Genomic DNA, 25,984 nt, shown 5'->3' with positions numbered 1-25,984 from the left:
CAAACCCACAGTTTGAGAACTACTGCTCTAGGGTGATGAGGCTGATGAGAATATTTGTGCTTCAGTGCCTGCACTCATCTTCAGAAAGACTGGTCTCAGATTCACTACTCACTTTAGAACTGGCTTTAGAACTGACTAGCCATCTGCTCTGGAAAGCAAAATAGTAAATGTGCAAAAGGGTTCACATGGTGGCTTACCGCATTGTGCTGGAATCTCAATGCAGTTTTTCCCCCCTTAAGAACTCCAGTAAGCAATCAACCAATATTAGAACTAGTTGAACTGAGAGATTAATTATAGGTGTTAAAAGTAAGAAGTCTTTAAAGTTTTCTAAGCTTGTAGGAGAACAAAAAAGTAGCAGGAGAAAAGAAAAGAAAAGCTATGCCCATAACAAGTGATGTAGAAATGAAGTGGGTTTTATTCAGTCCTTGTTATTGTGCTATCAATCAAGTTGGCACATATATAGCAAAATAATGATTTCTGGAGAGGAATGGCATTAAAACAGTGACACTTTCTAAATTGCTAGCCTTGTTCATCTATTTTCAGAACTTACAGAAGAGACAGATTTTGGAACTTCAGGTACATACAGTGTAGTAATTACGTTGCTTCCCTGCTATTAGTGAATTAGGGGAAAGACCACATGGCATAGCACAAGGTGTTCGATTCCGCATTCTGAGATGGAACTAACAACTCCTTTTCATTAAATATCCATTTGCTTCCATCTATGCAGGCCAACATCAGTGAGTGCTCCTTCTCTCCAGCAAAAGTGAGCTGTAATTTCTGTGCATTTGAAAGCTATCTGCAAATGCATGTGTGCAGCTATGTCCTTGGATCAGAGCTGCTGTTTGCCCTGAATTACTCCCAAATTGATTGGCATAGCATAGCACCCAGTATACAGATTTATAAATATTAGCCCCAAGGGAATATGTTAGAAAGGAAAATCCTATATTTGAACCAGGCACGCAGAAATTAACAGTAGATTCCACCTTGTCCTCTGAAGAACAAGGGCAGTAAGTTAGACAGCACTTCAGCAACTGTTTCTTTGGAATTAAACTGCATGTATGCATTGATATTCACTGGGAGATCAATTTCCTTGCAGTCACACCTTCGAAAATACAGACTTTTCAAAATGAACTCCTGCCATATGGATCAATCAGTTTTCCCAGAAAGGGGCGAGTGTAGTCAAGTCCATGCGTCCATAAAATGCACCAACAAGGAGATGTAATTGTTCTTCTATGGATGCACCACTGCCACGAAACGATCTCTCTGCTGATTACTTTGTAGGCCACACGGCTACGACGACAATTGCAATCAGCAGTAGTACAATCATCACCATCATCCCTGAAAGGAACCAAAACAAAATCTATTATCCTTTTAATAATTTTCTAGACCTTTAAAAGGACAGTCCAGGTCACTGTTCGTAACACATGAATCAAACTCAAGCCCCCCTTGGCATGTTATATTGGTGGGTAGGAACTTTTCCATGCTACTGCAGTTATGCAAGAAGTAGGTCTACATGGATTCACAATGGCTTTCAGTCAAGGATTTTACCAAGCTATATTCACTTAGCCTTAGTTCACTCTCTCGATGAGAATAGGAAAAGCAATCAACATTAACAAGGGTGCTGTTACTACAATTACAATAGAATGATTCTGTATATGAAAAATGCCACAGACAAGTTGTCAGAACAAAAGGTGAGAGCTCAGTCAACTGATCTAAAATAGCCTAAATGCCCAGGTCACTACTAGCCTTGCTGAGCAGGGCTTGCTCTCTACATTTTAAGGTCAGATTCAGTTTAGACTTGGAAACCAAGTAAATTGCACATCTAGAGCTGGTAGTGAAGAAAGTCTCCCTAAAGAAAACAGAAATTACCCAAGCAAGGACTGTATAGAGGTCCACAAGCACCTCAATCTGACTAGTTTGGAGAGGCAACCAGGGCTAGTACCAGAGTTGCAGTGAGTGACCTGTTTGCAAGGTGCAGGGCTTCTGGGGCTGTTTAGAAGAGCAGGCCTTCTTCCCCTTGTGTTTCAGTGGTGACCAGTTAAGACTCAACATCATCCTCCAAGGCATTGTAAAATACCCCTTAGGCACACACCATCTTCTCTTCAGTTATTTCTAATCATTTATCGCTATCACTGCTCATAGGATGGAGGAGTGTCCCCATTCATTTGGCTGGCTAACAGAGGATTGTACTCTACTTTTAAAACACAAACACATAGCTGCCTCTCCTTTCCACACTGAAAAATGATATTACAATACTCTTAAGTAGCATTATGTTTCTGTACAAGAACTGTTTGGAGACTAGGGGCCCATTTTTATGCAATTCCTACTCATTCCTACCACCCACACAATGTTGGAGACGTTTTCCTATAATGAGGTTCAAAGTAAGAGGATTGCAGCTCTTCATCAATCTCTGCCCGCCAAAGAAAAAGTTAATACAGTCGGACCCCCATCTCATATGCAAAGGACTTATGCAAACTGAAGTATATGCACTCAGCCCCCTGCCCCAAAAGGCAAAGAAAAGCAACACCATCCACAGGTGGATGCTAGCCACCTTTGGACAAAACTGAACAGAATTCCAGTTCAAGGTTGGGAGAAAGCTTCAACATGTGTACACAGCTGCCAGTAGTAAGCGATAAAAATCTTGCTCTGCCATACTCACTTGCTGAGCTTTAGGAAAGACACTGTCCCTAAGCCCCAGATCAGCAAAGCAATAGTGACCTTACAGATCTGAGGATGCAAAAGCACTACATAAATGTTGCCTATGACAGTGTATTATTGCAGCAGTGGGTTGGAGTACAAGAGGAATCAAGACAACAGAATCCAATCAGCGACACCAAATGAAACCTTTCAACAAATGTGTAAGGTTTTGGCTTACACTGCACAGAAACCAAAACCGCTACAAAGCTCCTGTTTAAACCAGCGGATGCAGCTTGCCTGTTGCCCCAATTTTCAGGGACTCCATAATTCTATTATATAATTAAGCCACAAATGTCTTAGAAAAGCTCCGTTTTAGATTTATTCTCCAATAGGGCTCACACCGCACGAAATTGTACTTTTAGACAACTCCCCTGAACGTGTCAGTTTCAACATGCTAGTGCATATTTTAAAAGCTTCTTGAAGAACAGCTTCAATCAGACAGAATACATTTTAAAAGCAATTTTGAAGGCTTAAAAGCCTCTGCTGGGGTTTTTAACAAAGAACTAACTCTATAAAGTAAACGGAAGTAAAATTGACAAAAATGATTAGAATACAGCCCCTAGGTAACAGACCAGCTCCTACAAAGAAAGAGACCTAATATTTCTAACTTTAGAGAGGTTAATGGGCTCTAAAAACATGTTCAGGACGGAAAAGTGCATCTTCTGCCAATATTAATCTGTGCAGAAATGTAATACAATCCAAATGACTTCAAACATTGTGCATCACATTTTGGGTCAAGTTCTCAGGAGACCTGTATCTGGGTTACACTCCTTCAGACTGCAGGTGGGTGCTCACTTGACTAAATTCTTTTCCGTAACACCACATTTCTTCCAGAGAGAATATTAGCCTGTCAGGAAGGAGACCAGATGCCTTTTCCCTGACACACAGCTTTCTAGGTGGAGGACATTTTTATATGAAGGAGACTTCCATCATGTGAGCTCCCACCTGCAATCTTGAGTGATGCAGCCCAGGCACAGGTTTACCACTTCATTGAGAACTTCATTTTTGAAGCCCAGCTACACATGATCCAGGTAGTTCACAACTGCATATGCTGGCCCTTTGCCCTGTATTATTTTCCCAGATTAAGAGTCCACACCAAACAACTTCTTGCCATGATGGGGAAAACATACAGGTCAGTGGCAAGCACCAAGTTAGCAGGGACTATGCGTATTAGATCAGGGAAACTGCACAAGGGGAATACGGTAGTGAAATGTTGCCACTGTGAGGATTCAACAGGAAGCTCCTTGCCATTGCTCAAGGAAGAAGTCCTTTAACAACAGACCCCTTAATGAGAGAGAGAGGGCAGCAGGCTAACAATCCATCAATCCTTCTCTCTCCTTTGGACCCCTTCCTTCCCCCAGCACTTGAAAGAAACACTGGCATTCTGACCAAGGAGACAGTTTTTTCTTTGTGATGGGGGGCGGGGGCTTACATTCAGATGCTGGATGAGGTGAGTGAAAGCACCCCTCCCCTGCTGTGTGAGTGTGGGGGGGGCAGAGCATCTGTGTGTGTGAGAGAGGGGGGAAAGTGTTTGTGTTGCAGAGAAGTTGTGATGCTCCAGGCTTGGGGGGGGGGGAGAGAGAGAGGCTGGGATGCTCCAGGCTTGGGGGGGGGGAGAGAGAGGCTTTCCTGGGAGTAAGCCTCCCTGACTCTAATGGGACTTACTTCAGAGTAGGCATGTACAGGATTGAGCAGCAAGACTGCCACCCCACCCACGCTTTCCTGGGAGTGAGCCCCACTGACTCTGAGACTTACTTCTGAGTAGACACGCGGGCTTGGGCTCCGTCCGGCGCTGCCACAGTCTGCGCGGGCGCTGAGGGAAGGCAGGAGCCCCCGGCCAGCTCAGTCTCTGACTGCCCAGGGAAGCAGAGCAGAGCGAGCGGGCAGGGGGCGGGGCCGGGGGCGGGGGCGGGGCCAGGGTTTTTTTTTATTTTTTATTTTGCAGTATTCGCTCCATAAGACGCACACACTTTCCCCCCCCCACTTTTTTCGCGTCTTATGGAGCGAAAAATACGGTATTTTTCAGGATCTGGCCTCAGGTAAAATCAGACAAAACTACAGTCAGACACCCCCCTAAGATTAACTCCCAACGTATCCGAGGGTCATAAAAAATTCCATTATTTCGGCTGAAAACCAGCCCTCAACTTACCTGTAAGACTGACTTACAGGCAAGTACCTATGGTAATTCACAGTTAGTAGACAACAGAGATAGGATTTGTGAAAAATGCATCACACATCCAGAGCACATTAAGACAATTATGATGTACAATTTTTCCTCTGTAAACTCCTACCAGAACGAAAGAACATTACAGAGACAGAGAATTACTGAAATGCAAGAGGAGGCTGAAAGACAGAAATTCATAGGAAAAGTCACACTAACCAAAGGATGGAAAAGAATGAAACTCAAATGTATACCTAGAGTGAAACAGTATAAAAAAGCAAGGCAATTGCTTTCATGGTGATCAAAATGTGGCTGCCAAAGAAAATATGCAAAATTGTGCATCGCAAATATAAACATCAATGTACCCCAGCAATGAGTCAGTCACTCAGGTCTATTTTACTCACTCACACAACTTTGAAGGATAGCACAATGATGGGCACTGTCTCCTGCACAGCAGGACTTCCAAGTGTCAGAGTCTTGCCAAGTGGTGAGTAGCTCTCTTGGTGCTTTTTCAGCATCTTTGGAGCGGCTGATCAAGATGCCAGAGGAGTGGTTCACATTCTGCAAAGTATCACTAATTTTCTAAAGTGAGGATGGCCTAAAGTTTAAGCAACACAGGGTATGGCCAAGAGATTTTGCATGTGGAAGCCTAGACTGAGATCCAAGGTTTCAAATTGCTTCTTCTAAAACAAAACTCACACATAAAAATACTGAAAGTTTGAACCAAAAGGAGGATTAGCAGAAATTGCATTTACTCTTATGTCCACCAATAGCACTGTGCAGTCAGAAATTATGCACATTTACACATAACTTGATTTGCACATGAGTATTCTGCACACAGAATTTGGATTCTGAGCAGCTACATGTGGGGGCAGTGGCAAAAGTTCCAGAAGTTTAGCAACTCCTTCCCTGCCTTCCACCACAAAGAGCTGTGCCCTGTCTCCCCAACCTCCTTCTCACCATGTTATGGAACCAATGTGGGAGTCCTGCCTCCTGCAATGGAAAGAGGAAGAAGGAGCTAGAAATCAACAAGTTAATCACAGACCAAGTCTGCTGAGCTTATCCCAATCAAGAACCTCGAAATAGTACTGTACCCCTGATCTTTATAGAAAAGGACCTCGTAAATCTCCATCACAAGCAGACAGAAAGGTCACAATGCCAAGCAGTTGTTTCAACAGAGAAAGTAGCTATGCATTTCCTAGTCACTCTGGTATGCTCTATAGACTTCCTCTTAAACTAGTGTTGCTAAGTAGAAGATAGAGGAAGTAGAAGTTGTTAAAGCAGGCATGGAATACCTTTTTTAAAGCATAGCTTATACAAATACATGTTGCAAACTGCACAGACTCAACAAAATTTTAGACCACAATGCACTCCCTGACCTAGCAGCCATTATTCACATGTTCATAATTTAAAGAGGTGACTACTGTGAACATGTGGATATATCTTCTAAGACTGTTTAGACACAGAAGATGGCCCACAACACATCAGTTCACTATTCAAAGGAAAAAGACCACTGAGAAGATATGACATCTGCATTGGCTTCCTTCCCCCCCCCCCCGCAGTGCAATGCCTTCCTCTTTAGCCAATGGCTGTTACCCAGTAAGTCCCAGAAATGGCCTCCTCTTACATGTCCCACTATAATGACTAGATCAATTAAGCATGTCTTCCCATATCATACTGGTACTCTCTGGAGACATTCCCACTTTATGCAACCTTTAACCCTGGAGATTTGACAGAGCACTAGACTGAACATATAAATAAACACAACACCAGGGTAAAAGGTATTTGACTAAAATCTTTCAGCAAATATAGAATATATTATAACTCGGAGCTTTCAGAATGGGGAAGACACAAGCTCAAATTAACTGATAGGCTATTTAGGCATCAGAGAATGAACTACGAGTAATGTACGAATAATGAACTCGTACATTACTACAAGATGTATTTATGCCTAACCAATTGCAAACCATCCTACTCCCATCTAATCTTTTTTGTTGCTGTCCTTAAGAAAACACATTTCCCTTGTAAAGCTATCAACCCCTCTTCCTTCCTGACATTTTCCTGCTGGGAAGTGAGGCTGAATATCTAATTTGTATTGCATTTAGAACACTCTAGCCAAAATCCCACACTCTTAAGGTGGCTCCTCTGCAAATAGGCTCCTGATGCAACTCCTGCCCCTCCAAGAAACTTGGTCTTTTATTAATTTTGTGGCAGCCTGGCTTTCTTACTAACGCGATGGTGTCGGTGTCAAACATTTCAACTGCACATGTGCTCTCCTGCTCCAAACAGAAACATTATTGCTTTTGACCTCCTTTTTAGCCATCTACAACTTGAGAAACACTGGCAATTCTGTGCCCCAGATTTAATCCCAGGATCTGTGGCAATAAAAAATAGAAATCAAGGGCAGGCTAGGGAGAACAGCTGTGAGAAGGACTCAGAAAGCCATATATTTAGTTGGGTCTAAAGGCAAACAGAAACCTGCCAATGAAGTCCCACTGCCTAATGAAGTCCCATCATGCCTGCGGGGGTACTACTCCCAGAAGTTGCCTCCTGCCCAATCTATACAGAGACATTTCATTACACAATTATCTTCAGAAGAACCCCAAGTACAAGTCACTTCAGAAACGAGCCCTATGCAATGCTCTCTTGCACATTTCCCAGTAATTCAGTAAGAGCACAATCCGACCTTTGACTTCGGCAGGGACAAGTCCCTCATGCCAGCCCAGGAGTGTTGCAAATGTGCCAGAAAGCACATTTGTGCCTCCTTGTGAGCAGGCTAGGCTGGTGCAAGGATGTGTGCTGGCCTCTCTAGGCTGGATCCCACCCGGGCAGGGGTAAGTAAGTGCCAGCTGAGGGGAGGGGGCAGAAGAGGGATGTTTTAGGATAGGGGAGGGTGGACCAGTGGGTCAATAGGGCCTGGGAGGGGGTGGGACCATCCCAGGTGATTGGGCTGCTTGGATTTGTGCCAGTGATTTCGCAGGCACAGATCCAACTAGCTCCGTAGGGGTGGCTGAAACATGACATGGGTAAGAGGACAAAAATCCCCTTACTCTGAATTGCACTCTGTTCACTGTCAACCCTGTGCTGGATACAGTGCAGGTCAGTTGGTCTGCCTATTCCAGCGCAGGATGTGATTGGACTGCGAGTTTATGTCAAAAGGAGTTCCTGGTGAAGTTTTCCAAGACATGAAAGTTATTTATACTTTACACACTGGACACTGATGCTGCCCAGTCTCCCTTGCTAGAATTCTATTGGTCTTTAGCTGGAAAACACTGGTTTTTCTGCATCACATGTCTGTAATTGGTTTCTTTGGGGCACTATTTGTATTTTTGAACCAAATTAATTATAAACTAGGATCTTAGAAGTTAAATCCCCCCAAGAAATTGTCCCAAGAAACAAATTAAATCCCCCAAAGAAACAAATTTCCTATTACCAGGACATTTCTAATGCAGTCACAAAATAAATGCAGTATCATCAGGTCTGAACAGCATATCCCTTTCATTTGAATTCCATGTTAGTGACATTGCTGCACATCTGTAAAATAGGCAGGATACATCGTGAAAGTGGTTCTTGGTGCTAATCACCACTATATTTTTTAAAGTTACTGTGCTGGGGACAAGGGTGCGATGGCCTCTGCCTAGAGGGGTTAGAACCTGCACTTGTGATCTAATAAAATCTACCACTGACTTGAAAAGCCGATTCTTTTCACAAAAGCCCCTTTGTCTGTTTTGTGAATTTATGCCTGATTTATTACTCTGGTGGTGTAATAGAATTTTAAAGATCTGTGCAGATACAACACAGTTTTCTAAAATCTTCCACAAAACTTCAGTTGGCAAGAAGATGTTTTCTTCTTCTCCACTAAGACTGGCTGGTAAAGCATGTAGAATAAGGGAACATACAAAGGAGAAGAAAAGTCCACAAGAATTCCTGCATGTCAAACTCAGTCAGAAAAAGTGTGTAGCGAACTTCAGTCCAAAATGTTTATTGTCTCTATGATGAAATAATCCCTGGAGCTTATAGTCCCAAACCACACGCACAACCAACTGAATGAGAGGAAATGACATAAGTGTTTCCCCTCATCTATCATTCTTAGACCTCAATTTCTGGTTCTTTATTGTATTTTACTTTAAAAATCTGTGGCTACTTTTCTAAGAGAGAGTCAATGCCAGATAACGGCTATTTCAAAGAATTTCCATGTTCCTTGCAGAAAGCAGAGTCGTCAGAGCCTCCATTTGTAAGTAAGCCATGCCAGAGGACTGCTTGCTTTGAGCAGATTTTAAAACATTTCCATTCATGCTCTGGTCTAGTAAAAAGGTATCTTTTATTCCATATTGTCTCACTTGACATACAACTTTCCAGTCCTTCAAAACACTCTGGAATCATTTTTGGGCAACCCAGCTCAGGCATTCTTATGACCTGATAGAGACCTGCTACTTCCAAATAAAATTTGAGGATGAAAAAAAAGGAGACAAGCACAAAAACAAAGTCAGATAGAGAAATGAAACGGTGGCTAAGTGAGGGCACTGCTTACTGGACAGCATGACAAGTATTTGTGCATCACTTTGTTAGAAATCAAATGATCTTCTAATGACTGTGAGGTACAATCCAGAGTTCTTCTGATAGTGGAAGAAAGGCACTCTCATTGTTAGCTATGGAATAGGCAAAGGTCTGGACAACATGGACAATGTTTGCTGAACACAGCCAATTGTGCAGAAGTACCAAGTGCAGTCACACTCATGACCACCAGCCAAAATCTACTCGGATTCTGCAATAATTACCTTTTCCCACACAACTTCCAGTGGGCCTGGATGAGAGCAAAAAATGTCCACTTTCAGCATGTGGGAGTAAAAAGTGGCCATCTTTCTGGAAATGCAGACTGATGCCCCAACCATGGTCTTCAAAAGCCATTGTAGGTGCTTGACTTGGGCTCAGGGAGGAGCATGGGTTGCCACTGTGTTCCCCAAGGGCCAGAAGGTTTGAGACTTGTGTCTGTGTGTGTCATCTACTGTTGGGGACATTGCTCCACCTCCTATTAATCCACAAGGCCACAGAAAAAGATAAATTTGGCAGACCTTCCCTTTTTGTTGTTGTTGGTTTGCACTCATATTGGAAACAATACAGATAGTCCAGAACCATCATCATATAGTGCTAACGCAAGTGGAAAAAAAGCAAAACCAGAATAGGATGGTGGAGGGGGGGGGGGGGGGAGAGAGAGAGAGAAAAGATTAGATCCTTATGGGTCTTGCAGTCCCTGGAACATTTTCACATTCTTGATCACAACATGACAATGAAAGTTATTTCTCTTTAATATATTCTGTATTATTGGAATACTAAAAACATCCCCCAGGCCAGGCACTACTCTCCTCTCTTCTACAGAGACACATCTTCATCCTAATATGCTGCATTTCAAAGTCAGCAATAAACATTTCATCACGAGCCGCACAGTCCCCGTGCTCATATTCTCTATTTCCATCATAGCTCTCTGTTATCATAAAACAAAAACAAAAAACACCCTCACAGCCCCACTGCCATTGTAAATCACCTTTGGAAATCTAAAACATTTAAAAAAAACAACACAGCTACAAACATATGTATGTTTTCTTGCCATTTCTAACTTTTCATTCAAAAAGAAAAGGCATGTCCAACTGCAATTCCTCAACAACATATACCCACTAAGATGCTTCTTATGACAACCTCAGTTTTTGTTTCAAAAAACTGAAAGCAGAAAAACATCTGATAGAACATGATTGTTCTGTTCTTAATTGTAAAAAAAACAAGGCAACTCAAAAGAACTAAACAGTTTTTTAAAAAAACAAAACAAAAAAAAACCCCATTCCTGAAACTGTTTTCAAATCTCATGGATTCTGATTGTTGACTTCCGATTTGCAACACTGTAGCCAGTAAGGACAGTGTTTCTCAAACTGTGGGTTGGTTGCGAGCCAATTTCAGGTGGGTCTCCATTCATTTCAATGTGTATTTATTTTTAATATTTTAGACTTGGTGCTATGTGACTGGTAAGTGACTGTACTTGGGGAAATGTTACAGAACTGTACTTTTAACAGGATACATGCTTGTAACAATGATAGTCAATGAGGCTTACTCTTGGGTAAGTGTGGATAGAATTGCAGACTTTGGGATGCTTGGGGAATTTTTTTTAAACAGATCAGCAACAGTTTGAAAGGATTAGCTAGGGTTCTTCTTTATTTTAAATAAATTTTAAAACTTTTATTGTAAACTTTTCATTTACTTAGGGTGCAACCCTAACTCATTTTCCAGCACCAACATAAGGGCAGCTCTGAGGTAAGGGAACAAACATTCCCTTACTTTGAGGAGGCCTCTGTGACTGCCACCCAACTGCAGGATGCAGCATACGTCCCACTAGCACAGCTATGCCAATGCTGGAAAGTTGGTTAGGATTTGGGCCTTAGCTGCCTAATTAATTTGATTTTGTCCTATGGGGGGTTAAAATTTCCCTGCTTGATGTCATCACTTCTGGCCATGACATCATTTCTAGGTTAATGACATCACTTCCAGTGGGTTCTGACAGATTTATCAATCTAAAAACTGGGTCCCCGTGCTAACAGGTTTGAGAACCACTGTGTTGGGAAAACTAAGCTGGTTAGGACATGTCATAATTCACAACATATGACTAGCTTCAGAGATACAGAACACAAACAAAAGGATGAACTGGCACACTCTACCTCTATATGGAAGCTTATTTTCTTTCCTTTTCGACACAAATTTTCAGTAGCTTGAATGTGACTGCAGATTGTATGACATAACTGGTTCCCATGGGTTCTTATGTGCATGTGGTTCACATGTGTGCCTATGAAAATATAAGCACATCTGCATGCTGGGATTAATTTGCAAATCCAATGAGAAATGTTGCTGAACATATTAAGAATCAGTCCTGCAATAAGAATGATCCTCACACCATGCGTTTGTACTTGTCACTCTGTAGGAAAGAAAATACAAGGTATTCTGTCAAACAACAAAATGCAAGTGTATAACCCAGCGGTTTTCAAACTCTCTAAAATAGTTTGAACCGCCGTAAGTTCTTGTGGGAGCAGGGGGGAGGCAGTGATGCGATCCCCAGGAACATATCACTAAGGGGATTGCAGGGTCAGGGATGTCACCAGTCCCTGCAGAAGCCTGTCAGGGGTGCAGGGAGACCTGCACGAGTGTCTGCAGGGTTCCCCACAGTTTAAAACAGTTTAAAACAGTTTGTGATCACGTTTCACTTCCACAAAACCGGAAGTGGAGCGCGATTGCTGCACTTTCACTTTTTAAGACCTGGGGAGACCTGCAGAAGGTGGCGTAGAACTCACTGCACCCCTGACAGGCTGCTGCAGGGACTGGTGAGTACATGCCAGTCCCTGCAGCCCCCTTAGCTACGTGATCCTGGGGATCGTGTCGCTGCCTCCCTCTGCCCCACCCCTTAAGGGGAAATGGCCAGGGCTCTCTGGCTGGGGCATTGCAACACCCCAGTTTGAAAAGCCCTGGTATAACCCAACAGTGAATATTCCTTCTCACAAATCCTTAGGTGAAACAGTTCTAGTGTCATAATGCTAGGAGGACATAGCTTTCCTTCTCACTCTTATGGTGAAATCCCTACGCCGCTGCAGTGTATTTCAAACAGAGTTTGACTCCATCCATGCCAATACATAGCTGATTCAAGAGGGACTGTGTAGCCTCTCTCTCTCTCTCTCTCTCTGCCTGCCAAGTATTAATTTCCCCTTCAATAAGAACCGAGCAGGCTGGGATGCGATTTTTTCCAGAGCACACAAGTGAGGTTTTGCTGAGGTATCCAGGCTGATTCGTTTCAGGCAACATTCCTACATTTTTCATTTCATCAGGGCTGAAGGAATGCAGAGATCACGCCAACTTGGCTTCAGGAGTCATGGAACTGAATCTAGCCAATACGAGCTTGTGCCTTATCTTTATTAAGTTTTAACTGCATTAGAAATTGTTGGTATTTTGTTTTTAATACTATAAAACCAGACTAAAAAAAAATGGAGCTTTGCTCCCTCTCTCCCGTTTCCTAATCCACAGCACCACCAAGATTTTACCACCACCCCCACCCCTGGCTAATTTTAAATGCAGGTGACTTCAGCCCAAGTAAGCCAAAACTGCATACATTCCTGGCTCCCAACTGGTAGCCATCAATGCTTGTCCAACTTACTCAAGTGAAGCACCATTAACACCCTCTGCTGTCCCATCACTACTGGGCATCTAGTGACACACCCATAAGCCTCCTGTGGCCTTCTGCTAGGTATCCACACACTTTAGGAAGCACTGGCCCAAATGTCTCCAACTGCATAACAATGCAATTGGGACACATCTGGGACTGCAAGAGCACTCCACAGTTTTTATTAGGATAAATGTGAGAAATGATACACCAAGTCCGATTTGTTCACGTCATTCATTTAAGATTGTAATTTCATTTCAATTGCCTAACAGCTTGTAACAGCTGTTACAAGTCTACTGACAAAATTGCCTCACGTTCACATTTCACACCTGAGCACAGTGTCTTGAAAGAATTTGCCTTAAATTGGTTTTTATGATATATGAAAGTAACTTGAACCCGTTTTAGCCATGTCTACTATAATGTGGCCCAGGCCTTGCCAGCCTGTGGCATTCCGAGAAACTGTGAGCACAAGTGCTATGTGAAGTCCTGAGACCTCAAGCAGAGGCATCAGTTATGATTGTGTGCTGTCCAATAGGCACTCAGAACGGCTTTTTTTCCATGAAAAGTCTGAAATGATTTTAGCATTCAGATTTAGGAGGAGAGAATGCAATGCTCAAAAAGCATTGCATTCTCTCCTCCTAAGATCTGAATGCTAAAATCATTTAAAATTTAAATCAATAAACTCAGATAAAGCATAGTATTGTTAAAAAAAGCCACCACCGCAATGCCTCTTATTTATCCAAACTCCTTTGTTGCTCAGCCTCCTTGAAGCTTCTCGGTACTAAAATAATCATCTCTGGTCATCCAAAGTTGCAGTATGCCACCATGGTTAGTACCTGTCTGAATAACAGTCCCCAAACAAGGAAATCCAGCCCAGGGGAAAAAAAACCCAACCCTGAACAGCTAGGCATTTCTTTCCTTTCAGAAGAGAAAAGCGCCCCCTCTCACCTCTAACCCCACCTCCCATACATGTCTTGATCTCTGACTCTTAAATGTCAGCACACAATATCCAATTATTTTGGCTTGGGAAAACTATGCTGTGTGGCTAATTGTTTTTTAGAGCACTGCCTTAAATATTCTCACAGTACGAAATTTACGAAACTGCTCTGCAGAAGTCCCCCACCTTAGTGGAGGGGAGGACACCATGCAAAAATACAGTGGCATTTTTATCTCTATACTTCTTGAAGAAAAAAAACACAGTGCTAAGTTTGTGCTCATAGTTCTTTTCTTTGCCTTTATACAAGGCCACAAGAAGCTGTCCTAGCAGCTGCACACAGGGTATCTTTAAAGGAAATAAAGAAATAATTGCATTAAGAACAAAGAACTGAGCAAAACTCGCTGGGTGACACACTGGTGAACTCCAATGTCCCAAAACCAAAAACCTTGATGGACCACTCATTTCCGATTGATGTAGGTCAACGTCAGATTACTAAACAGAAAAAAAACACTCTTTGTTCAGGGCCAAATAGGTAATAAATCCAATTTTTTTTTCTAATTGTGTGAAAAGCATGCGGTGAACCTTCTCATGGTAACACTGATGGAAAGTATTCTCATGCTTCAGAAGGTGTGCAACAAGAGCCACAGGTGACAAGGGACTTGTTAATGAAAACATGGTAATATCCCAGAGTGAAAATACACAAGTGCATACAGACTGTTGTGTGTAGTTCCAAGCAACATTTTCTGACATTTCCTTTACACTCTAAGGCAGGGGTGCCCAAGCCCCGGCCCTGGGGCCACTTGCGGCCCTCGAGGTCTCTCAATGCGGCCCTCAGGGAGTCTCCAATGAGCCTCTGGCCGTCCAGAGATTTGTTGGAGCCCACACTGACCCGACACAACTGTTCTCAGCATGAGGGCGACTGTTTGACCTCTCGCGTGACCTGTGGGATGAGGGTTCCCTCCACTGCTTGCTGTTTCACGTCTGTGATGTAGTAGCGGCAGCAAAGGAAAGGCTGGCCTTGCTTTGTGCAAGGTCCTTCATTCATTCATATAAGTTCATCTTTAATCTATTCATTTATGTAAACTTATGTCAATATATTCAAATTTTAAAAGTAAATTAATTCTTTTTTCCCCCTGGCCCCCTACACAGTGTCAAAGAGACGATGTGGCCCTCCTGACAAAAACTTTGGACACCCCTGCTCTAAGGTAAAACCATGGTCTGTCAGATATGGGGTATTTTCTGCCAGCTGGTTAAAAAAAATTTGAATATTTTTTCCACTATAAAAAAGTTACAATCCATAAAACCTCCAACATTTAGTCCCTTTCCCAACTCACCCAACATCTAACCCAATAATAATCATGTTTAAGAAGAGAAGAGATAAAGAATAAGGGAAATTATACCTTAATTTCAGCATATCTCCCACCCCATAAGAGGACAGGTGATATGCCTATAATGAGTCTTACTGATAAAGGGGATAAAAGTGGCTTCTATGGGCAGAAATTTAAGTGAATGCTTGGTTACCAGTGGCACCTCAAAAATTCATCTCCGCAACGGGAATGGCTTCTCCTCCTCATGCTTTCTCCCTCACTTATAGAGGTCTACTGGGTAACCTTGGACCAGGCACTCTCTCAGTGTAGCCTACCTCACAGGGTTATTGCAAGGATAAAATGGATGTTGGAAGGTCACATACGCAGTCCTGAGCTTTTGGAAGACGGGTGGGATACAAGTGCAATGCAAAAAAGAGAAACCTGTCACACTCCTTTTATCTCACCTTCCTGATGTGAGTATGCATTGTACAGAACAAAGATCCACAAATGAAGAGCAGTTTTATGCACGGAGTTGCAGTTTGATAGTGTTATTCTCCATCACAGTTAAATTCAAAATAACCTTTCACTCAAAGCCTTCCAGTGACCTTGCTCCTCCCTACTTCTTATATGTTGTTCTGTATATATATATTAATCACACTGCATATAAAATAGCATTACAGAAGCAAACAAAAACATCTCTAGTAGTTAATTTGCTCTGCTTACAAGTCAAGAGCACACCCTCATGTACCAAGCTCTTCCACTGGCCTTAGAAGGTAGAAGCCATCTCTCTCCCCCCCCCCCCCCAAATCAGAGACCAGTTGTTAACATTTTGGCTCTCCAAACCCACAGTGAAGTCCATTACTGCACTTAAATGAAGGAGGCTGTTCGAGGGCTCTTCCTCATTTAACCCACAAGTGAACATGGGAAACCATCCGTTCAAGCTGCCACAATTAACTCTCAGCTTCCCCTTCAAAGGATCTCCCAGTCTGGAGCTACTTATCATGCAAACAGCCTATGAGCCTCATTCTCCTTGCAAAGCAAAAGGAGGGGAGAACTACTGAGTTAAGTAGATTATTAAGGAAGGAGTCACACTCAGCTGCCCTATAAGATTATTAGACCCTGGGAAATGCATACTCCAAATCCCCTGCCCTGGCAGTGAACATTCATCAACTGTTTTTAGATAATCTGCAATCAAGAACTATTACAGCAGCTTCCAATATCCCTCTACCCATGGAAATGCAGGTGGAAAGGAACGTCAGTTTAATTCTGCACTAAGAAATCTTCAGCACTAGCCCACATGTAACTGCAGAGAGCCTTCTCTACAGTGCAGTTGCAGATTTGTCTGAATCAAAATGCACAGTAAAGTACAAAAATTTCCAGCATCTGAAAAGGGAAAAAAACCCTTTCAAGTAATGCCTCTCTTCACACACCCAGAGTTCAAGATTTGAAGGCTTTTCCAAACAATGGGGTTTTTATTATTTCATTTAGATCAGGTAAATTGTCATATAATTTTTATAACAGAAGGTAAACCACAGGCAACAACTTTTGAAGTGAAAAAAATACAATTAAATGCATTCCCTTGAGCAGTTCATCTCCATCCACTTCTCCAGAAAATATCTAAAAAACTCACAAGCCTAAAAATAGAGTTTGCAGTTGTAGGGGACAGATTTAAAGAGGAAATGGCATGATTACAAGAACTTGTGCATATGAGTGCAAGTCACTTTGCTAAATCATGTCCATTAAGGGTTGTTTTTAAATGGCCACTTTGTAGCAATGTTTCGGCTGAGGCCTATCAATTTTCCTCAGCTGCACTGCTTGAGAATCTGTCAGGAAGTGATGTCATGACCGGAAGTTACATCATCAAGCAAGAAAATTTTTAACAGCCCTAAGATGCAGTCTTGCCCACACTCACCCAGGAGTAAGTCTCATTGACTATCATTGTTAAAAGAATATACATAGTAGCTTGTTAAAAGTACAGGTCTGTAACATTTCCCCAAATGCAGTCACATACCATGGTAGCATCAGGTTTAATATATTAAAAATTGGCCGAAATCCACCTGAAATTGGCTGGGGAGCCACCTAGTGGGTCCTGACCCACAGCTTGAGAAACACTGGTAGAGACAATACTGACCTAGATGAATCTATTGCCCAACTGTATATAAGGCAGTTAAACTCTGGTTTCTCTCCAGATCGTATACAATCTTTTCCTTTCTCTCTCTCTCTTTTTTTTTTTTAAAGACAAGGCAGTTTCTCACATTTTGCCTTGGCAAATTTTGTATAAGACTGCATCAAGGGACAGGATTTTCCCTTCAGCCTAGACACACACATTATGTCTTCTGGTGTGTTCAGTTATATGCCATTTACATGCTGTTGAATAAGTGATGAGTTACTCAACAGCTGAATAACTGATGAGTTACTCAACAGAAAAAGTTGACAAAAACTGATATGTAGTATAATATAAGGTGGATGTGAAAATAGTCTGCTACTTAAGTGCTAATTACCACTGTGTTACAGGAAGAGAGTTGACCTAAAAGTAATAAATGTGCATTTGTGAGAAAGTAGATACGAGCAGGCAGTATTTTGATAAAGACACTGAAGAGGAAACCAAAACAACATGCTATCTGCAACCTCTTCAGCATTTCTCTGCAAATAATTAGCATCCTCATTCCATAAGCTAATGAAGGCAAGCACTGAAGGGAGTCCAAACACACAGATTCCCCGGACCAGAAAAGAAAACTGCAGGACTTAAAGAAGCAGATCAATTTCCTGAAACAGTCATGAAAGTGAAAAGTGGTTTAAAAATTACATTGCACTTTCCATATGATTCTTTCTTCATTCATTCAAACCACTATCCAGTGATGCAGTTAGCACTCTTTCCTTTTTGCACCCTGTAAAACTGGGCCATGAGGTAGTAACTTCCTAAGACCTCACTCTTAATCCACTGAACCATACAGTTAGATGTTGAACACTAGGCATGTGAAAAGGAGATTTGTGGTTATATCATACTGTAGAAAGCTGCTATGTCCGAGAACCTCAAACCAAAAGGGCTTAAGGTAAGCAACACTGTGAACCGAGTTCTGCAGTTCAGCTCTTCAGATACTTGAACAATTTCACTTCCAATTCCAGCAGTAACTCAGAAGAGAAGAGGCAAGAGATTCCACAGTTAATAGGGATCTCTAGGTCCCAAATCATCACAGTTCCCTTCAAGGTCTCAGGCATTTTGCTGGGGCACTCAGCCTTGGTTTCAGATCTGGAGTGCCTCAGATTATCAAAGTGTTCCAAGTCAGTGGTTCCCAAACTTTTTAGAGGCCACAGAGCAACGTTTTTCAACATTTGTCATCCACTGTACCACTTCACACGGTCCACCTATTTGAAGTACCACTGGAAGTAACTGGGGATGACGTCATTGTCAGTTACTTTTAGGTTGGGAGGCCAGATGTGATGTGACAAACACCAGTAAGAGGCTCAGGGTGGACAGGAGGGCTTTTTGAGTGCAGAAAAGCATGCTTTGGAGCCTCCTACCACTGTTTGTTGTGCCACACTTCTGGCCTCACTGCCAGGCAGCAGGTGTACAGGGGTGCCACAAATATGACCAGACACATATTGGTATCATTGGTGGTAAACATACCACTGGTTAAAAAACACTGCCCTGAATTATAAATGCCAAGGGGTGTGGCTGTTATGGTGATGAACAGCAATGCTCCCGGAGCTCTCAAGTAGCAGCTTGTTTAAACCATTTCTGCCCAATGTTGCATATATGCAACAGGGATCAAATGTATACCTGTGAGCCGGGAAGAAATGGGTTAATCCTTGATGCACATAGCCAAATCTGCTCCGAGTTTTGCAAGCCACCAAAAATTGGGTCATGACAGTTTGGAAACTGCTCTTCTAAGTTCTTCCTGAGGAAGATTATTTTTAAGCAGAGCCGCAATGCCACCGCATTTGATCATATCCAAACCAGCAGTTATCCATTTGACTTTTCCCTCCTAAACTCAAGTCCACAGTCCTGTCTCATAAAGTTCACAATCTAGCAAGACTTCCAACATTTTTTTTCCTCAGACGACAGTATATGGTCACCTCTGTATGGTGCAAATGAATAGCTGACAGTTGGATAAATAGTTAGGTAATGTATAACAACAGGTCTAACACCCTTTTAGGGAAGGTGGTGGAAAGATTTTGATGCAAATCCTCCTCCCCCACCACTATACTCTAATTCAGCTCATTAACGGATTCACTGAATTGCTTTCAGCAATACTCTCTCAGCCATGGTTTCTGATCTAACAACCAAAATAGCGATGACTAATTTCATTATGATTGTGCACAGAATTTAAATTTAACTTAACCTTAAATAGCATAGTAGCAGCGAATATCAGAGCATGAAATTTCATACATTTCTCCAACAGAGAAACAGACACAAAGTGTTGGCTCCTTGAGGAAAAGTGTTTGCCCTTTGTGGTTTACCCTCTGACCCTTCATTAAGGCTAAATAATCAGACTGTGCAAAGTGTTACAAAACCTCTTCTACCTCCCACTGGCTTTTTGTTTACACATATATACACATGGACATAAAGGTTGGTTATTCTCTGGGTCCTAAGAAAGACTCCCGCCAACTACTCTTGCTTTCTCTTGGGGATGTGGGCTCACTTCTCTAAACAAGAGGATGACCTCCTGCAACAACGAGCCTGCACTTGCTACTGTCTTCAGTTTGGCAACGCAGCACAAAGGCAGTAGGCATGTATATACAATTTCAGGGCTGAGCCCCCTATTCATGCAATGGGCTCCCCAAGAAACAAAGCCGGCAAGGTTCTTAATTAAGTCTAAGTGAAAGATGGCCTAACCACATCCCGCTCACATCTTCAGAGTACCTTCATTCTAGACTTCAAACACCCCCAGAACGCTGCCCATCAAGCATGCCATGGCATTCACAGTCGGCAGCAAACAATTTTTGCCTCTTTTAAAATATAGAAAGCCCAGCCTTCAGCTATGCCTCTTCAGCCTGCTCTCATTTTGTCCCCGATTTTAGACATGTCTCTGGTTTGTAAAACAGGAAACAAAGGGACTTCTTGTGTGTTAGGAGCCCTCCAGAGGGTCTGCATTTCATTCTTCCCTCTCCAGGCAGTGTCTGGAGAGCTCTTTAGCCCATTTCGTCTCATTAACATTTCCATGAGGGATCAAAGAATATATTAAAAAAATATCCAAGTATTAAGTACAATTCCTGCTAAAGAAGCAGAACATATAGATACATTTAAGAAACCAGCCCAAATTCCTTTCCCTGACTCATTTCTTTATTAGATAATTGTCTCTTCATAAAGACCAGCTTTTATTTCCATTTAACTGCCTTTTGACAAATCCTGTGAAAATCTTGATAAATACATTCCATTGAGCACCCCCTCCCCAAAACCAGCAAACAATTTCTGTTTTCCAAGCTTTGCTGTGATAATGTCCCTTGCAAACAGAAACCAATTATTCCCTGGCAGTAAGTCACTAGCAGTATGAATTGTTGTAATTTTGCCCCTTTAACCAGCTGCTGCGGGTAGGCTGAGAGGTGGCCGTGGTAATGAAGCAAGGATGAATACTAAAGAAGCACTGAGGCATGGCATCCTGTGGAGAAGCAGTGTTAATTTTGCTTAAAGTACTTTCTTGCTCCAGGAAGCAAATCAAGGAGATTTATACGTCAAAAAAGGGAGCTTTCTACTGTATATTTGCATTCACAACCCCAACCAGAATACGAATTTCTATGCACCTGACTAGCTTGTAAAAAGCTTCCACCTTATGTTTTAAAAGTGCTATGGCACCCCTCCCCTCCCTCTCTGTAATTCTTTGCTTTCTCATTAGAAATGCCCAGCAACATCCTCCAGACAAAGAAGCTGCAAACAAAGTGCATGGAAAAAAAGAGAGGGGGGAAAAATTAGTGAAAACAAAACCCAAAAAAAGACAGACATGCAGAGGAATTCCTTCTTCACTGATCGGTGGAATACATTAATATCCTAAACTGTTGGCTCAGACCCGACTGCTCAGACGGGTGACAATGCAAGCAATGACTCTGAGTCTGGGATCTTCAAATAAACCTCCCCTGCTGTCATGGCCACCGGGAAAGAGACTGAGGGCAATATTAGCTGACCTTCATTTCGTTGTTTCACCAGACCTAACTGCTGGACCTTTGTTTGCCTGTTACTAGGAGTTCCTCTTTCAAAAATGTCAGCATTTCCTAGACGATACAAGAGCCCGTTTATTAGGTAAATAAGCCCATCCTAAAGCAGTCTCTCCTGAATTCATGAAGAGTAGAGACAAGAAGCAAACCTCCCCCACTGAGCCTTTAGAATGATGTGGTGGGGGAAAACCACGCACCCACTTACCGGCCATGCTCAGGGCCCACAAACAAATGTCATATTAGATAGGTGAGGAACAAGATCAGAAATCGTGAAGACTCCAATAGGGGTCCCCTCTCTAACCAACAACAACATGGTTTAGTAATTTACACATCTCTGCTGATTATTTCTGTGTGGCCTACAGAAGATTTTCATACAATCCATAAGTGGTATATAGTAGTAGTGATTTCCTGGTCTTGATCATGCAGACCAGGATATGCAACTTCATCAGATCTCATACACTAGGATGCTACTTCTGTAGGATGATTTTAAACTCATGATCCTTCCACCCTCCCCAACACTACTGATCCACTGTAGGCACCACAATGTCCATTGTTATTACAGTGATGCCTCGCAAGACGAATGCCTCGCGCAACGAAAAACTCGCAAGACGAAAGCGTTTTGCGATTTTTTTGGTGACTCACAAGACGAATTTTTCTATGGTCGTGCTTCGCAAGATGAATTTTTCTGCATTTTTTTTTGTTTTGGTTTGTTTTAAATCGTGCTTCGCAAGATGAAATTTTCGCAATACGAAACAACTCGCGGAACGAATTAATTTCATCTTGTGAGGCATCACTGTACATTTGAAATTACAAGCCGGCAACATTTATCTGTTTGCAGTGAAGTTTGCGACACATTTTATTTATTCCATTGCTACCCACTCTTCCTTAGCAGGATCCAAGGTGGAACACAAAAATCAATGCCACATAACTAACTAAGGGTGCAATCCTAACCCACTTTCCAGGTAAGAGAACAAACATTCCCTTACTTTGATGAAGCCTCTGTGAGTGCCACCCAACTGCAGGATGCAGCACACCTCTCATTGGTACAGCTATGCCAGTGCTAGAAAGTTGGTTAGGATTTGGGGCTAACACAATCATGCAGAAAGAGTTAACTGGACAAAGAGGCAAATTTTAAAGAGGTGGTCCTCTTATATTTAGCAAGGGGGGGGAAGGGAGGCAACAATTCCTATTCAGTTCTGCATAGCATCTTTTTCAGTGACTGCATCCTGGATCTTGTTAAGATTGTGAGCCCTTTGGGGACAGAGAACCATTTATTTTGCTTTGTGAACCTTTTTGCTAAAAAGTGGTAAACAAATACAAATTTTATTTCAAATGGTTTTTGGTGACTTTGGGAGGTGGGGACATTGGGAGGGGTCTGCTAGAGTTTTTGTCATCTGATGTTTTTAATTCATTGTCATTTTTCTGCTGCTGGTTTTTAGGCTTTTTATTTTATGGCTACTGTGGTTTTAAAGAGTCATGATTTTCTGCGTATGTTTCATGTGCTGTAAACTGCGCTGGATGCCAGGTCTTGTTACCTGGAGAAAAATGGTACATTATCTGCTAAGAAGAATATTTTTTTTATTTATTTAAGAGGAAGCCACAGTTCCAAATGCTTCCTCCCTCCTCCATGACTTTCTATTCCTTTGAAAAAAGGTCAAGAACAATGGCCAAGACAAGAGTCCCAGATCACACACACACACTTGAGAGGTGTGATGAAACAGCATGGTGAGGAGAGGAGCTACATGAGCCCCCCCTTTCACCACAAAGAAAGCCCCTGCAGTGCGAACGTCTCTGCACAAGTGACCAAATATTCAGAGGCCCAACTGGTAGGATTCTTCTGTAGCTTCCATGAGAGGCTGAAATTGCACAGTCCAGGCTGGTGTGCAGTCAGGTGCTCATGAGGAGGGCCCAGTTCACATCCATCTCTGTCTGATATGAGGGAATGCTTTTGCTGCTCCATCACAATGGCCTCTGGTTGAACATCATGAGCAGAATGAGCCAAATGGACCTTTCAGTTTTACTTGTGACAAGACAATAAGGTATTGCACAGAGGGAGGGAAAACCGGAGGGAAAAATTTCTGCACTTTAAAAGCAGAAATTTCCTAGGGTGTAGGGAAAATAAGTTAAATTTTATAAAAGCTTAGCACAAAATGATTGCACATTTTTAAAGTAAACGTAGGTGGCGGAGGAAGTAATTGCAGTCCTCTTTCTTGCAGAAAAAGTTTAAAACATGAACATGCAAGAAAGATTAACAACATTTTAACATTATAGCTCCTATTCAAAGTGAAAGTGCAACATGCTGGTGCAGAGGAGTTGCTGCATGTATAAAAAATACTCTGAAGCCAGTTGATGGTGGTTTGTTTCAAAGGTGTGATGCTGCAGAATACTAAAGACAGGGCACAGGACTTGAACAGTGCAAAGAGAAGGAAACACCTGAGGAGGGATCTCACACCTTCTCTGGAATCAGAGAACTTCAAATTTACATGAACCTGAATCACAAGGAGGCAGCTTTGAAGAAAATGTGTCACCATTCTGGCTATTAGATTTGAACATCCTTCCCATTTTTCTAAGCGCTTGATTGTATACACCAGAAATCATCACCATCTCAGTGCAGACTTATAACTGGATAGCCATCTTTCAGGTATAGGGTATTTTAAAAGATCTATAGCCTTCTGCATTCTCAGAGAGACTGAAGGAGGTAAACAGCGTATTTTACAACTTTAAAAACAAGAATTAAGCAAAATAAAATAATAAGACACACCAGAACAGTGAAGCAAGAGCAAACTCAGAAGCTAAACACCATCCAGAAAAGCCTGAGAGAAATGTTCTCACTTTATACTTTCAAGAGATGCTAAAGGATCACCTTGAGCATCTTCACTTTTAGAGATGAGATGCTGCTATGGAACTCTGGAATCTCCATCCTGTCAGTTTAGGGCTTATTCTTCTGAATTATTTCTTTACCACTTTCAGACCGAGACCCTTCATACAGGTAATACAGAACGTCATCATGTCTTCTAGTTGCTGCTGTTCTTAGTCTGCAACAGGTTTGATTTAAACAGCCCCCAGAACAGACTGGCAGCAGATAACACAAGAGCCATTTTCCCTGCATTGGGCTGCAGATGCAAGAGCAACCTGCAGCTGTTGTCTCTTCTCTGGACAGGATAGCAACAGTCTTCACTCCAGCCTAGATGTTTCGACTGCTGCTCCTTCATTCCATAGGATGGGGAAGTTCTTATACTGAACATGGAGTATGCTCTATGTTCATCAGTTGTGCTTATTCATCTGTGCTTCTTCCTTACAGAACAATGGTTGGCAACCTTCAGTCTCGAAAGACTATGGTATAAGCCTACAGCACCTGGTATTTCCAGGCGGTCTCCCATCCAAGTAATAACCAGGCCCGACCCTGCTTAGCTTCCGAGATCAGACGAGATCGGGCATGTGCAGGGTAACAGCAGTCTTTGTGCTGCCTAGCATGCAAGTTTGAAATCCCCATCTTTCTAACAAAGGAAAGGAATGGGACTTTGTCTCAGAAGAGTCCATGCATGTTTCATAATTAGATAGAGAGGGCAAGAGGTTTATAGCTCTCCCATCTCCCACGAGTTCCAGGAAATTTTAAGTTACAATCTCTGCAAATCATGACACAAGGCTGAACTGCATTTTGTTTTTTTAAAGAAGAAAAGTTGGAATACCCACCTAAGACCACATAAAACCACCATCACCACACTAGAAAATAAAAGGCGGGCATCAAATTCCAATTATCACATTTCAGCACTGTTTCCAGAAATATCAAGCAGTGATTTAATTCTGTGATATGTAACCTTGGAAACCAAACTGTAAGCAGTTACCTCTGGATATGGCACAAAATGCCAGGTTTTCCCATCTTTGTATTCAAATATAACTAATTACTTGGCCCTTAAAATGATAGATGGTTGGGAGGCATCGTGGGGACTCACTACAGCCCTCCAATGGCATAGCCAGACTGTAGAGGCTGGCAACAGCTGCTCCAAAACCCCTCCCCGCTAGGGCAAGCACTGGTGAAGCTCTGTTTGAACAGCTGCATATGCAAATGTAATTAACTAGGTGTTGCTGGCTCTCTTGCTGCCCCAGCCTGTATAGGCACACTGGGTTCCACCTTACCCATGTATTTACGTAAAGAACCATATTAAATCTTCTCTCACTGGGTGCGCCAAATCTTCCTTAGATCTTAATAAAACGACAAAACCTATACCCTGAACTAACAGATTCCAAATTCCCTACCAGTACAGCCCAATTCTGGATCTATCAATTACTCAGAATTTCAGATCTCTGCTGCTGGAAGCAAGATGAGACAAAAATCTTAGCTAAGCTCAGACCTTAGTTTTGTTTGTGGGGAGGCCCTTTGGGGGTAGCAAGGATTTTTCTGTCAAGACTGTTTCTCTCTGAATGCTTTCACCATGGATTTGTGCCAACCAGCGAAGAGGCTGTTCAGTGATTAAAGCATGGGGCGAGAATTCCAGAGATATGGGTTTAATGATAGTTCTGGCCACAGGCTCTTTGGGTGACCT

The 25,984-nt window shown here is 42.3% G+C and overlaps 1 protein-coding gene and 1 pseudogene across 1 annotated transcript in view; both read right to left on the bottom strand.

Moving 5' to 3' along the window:
* Positions 1–392: 392 nt before the first annotated feature.
* The window catches only part of STX8 (syntaxin 8), a 105,824-nt gene continuing 80,232 nt past the window's right edge, over positions 393–25,984 (bottom strand). Inside the window, exon 8 of the mRNA XM_066615177.1 lies at positions 393–1,338. Coding sequence (XP_066471274.1) covers positions 1,271–1,338 — 68 coding nt within the window. The 3' untranslated portion in view covers positions 393–1,270. The remainder of the gene's footprint in view (positions 1,339–25,984) is intronic.
* On the bottom strand, positions 24,784–24,897 carry LOC136642946 (5S ribosomal RNA; annotated as a pseudogene).

This window comes from Tiliqua scincoides, chromosome 2, assembly GCF_035046505.1.
Source record: "Tiliqua scincoides isolate rTilSci1 chromosome 2, rTilSci1.hap2, whole genome shotgun sequence".
In the NCBI taxonomy this organism is placed as follows: domain Eukaryota; kingdom Metazoa; phylum Chordata; class Lepidosauria; order Squamata; family Scincidae; genus Tiliqua; species Tiliqua scincoides.
Note: the sequence above shows the minus strand (reverse complement) of the source record. Positions and strands in the feature narration are given on the sequence as shown.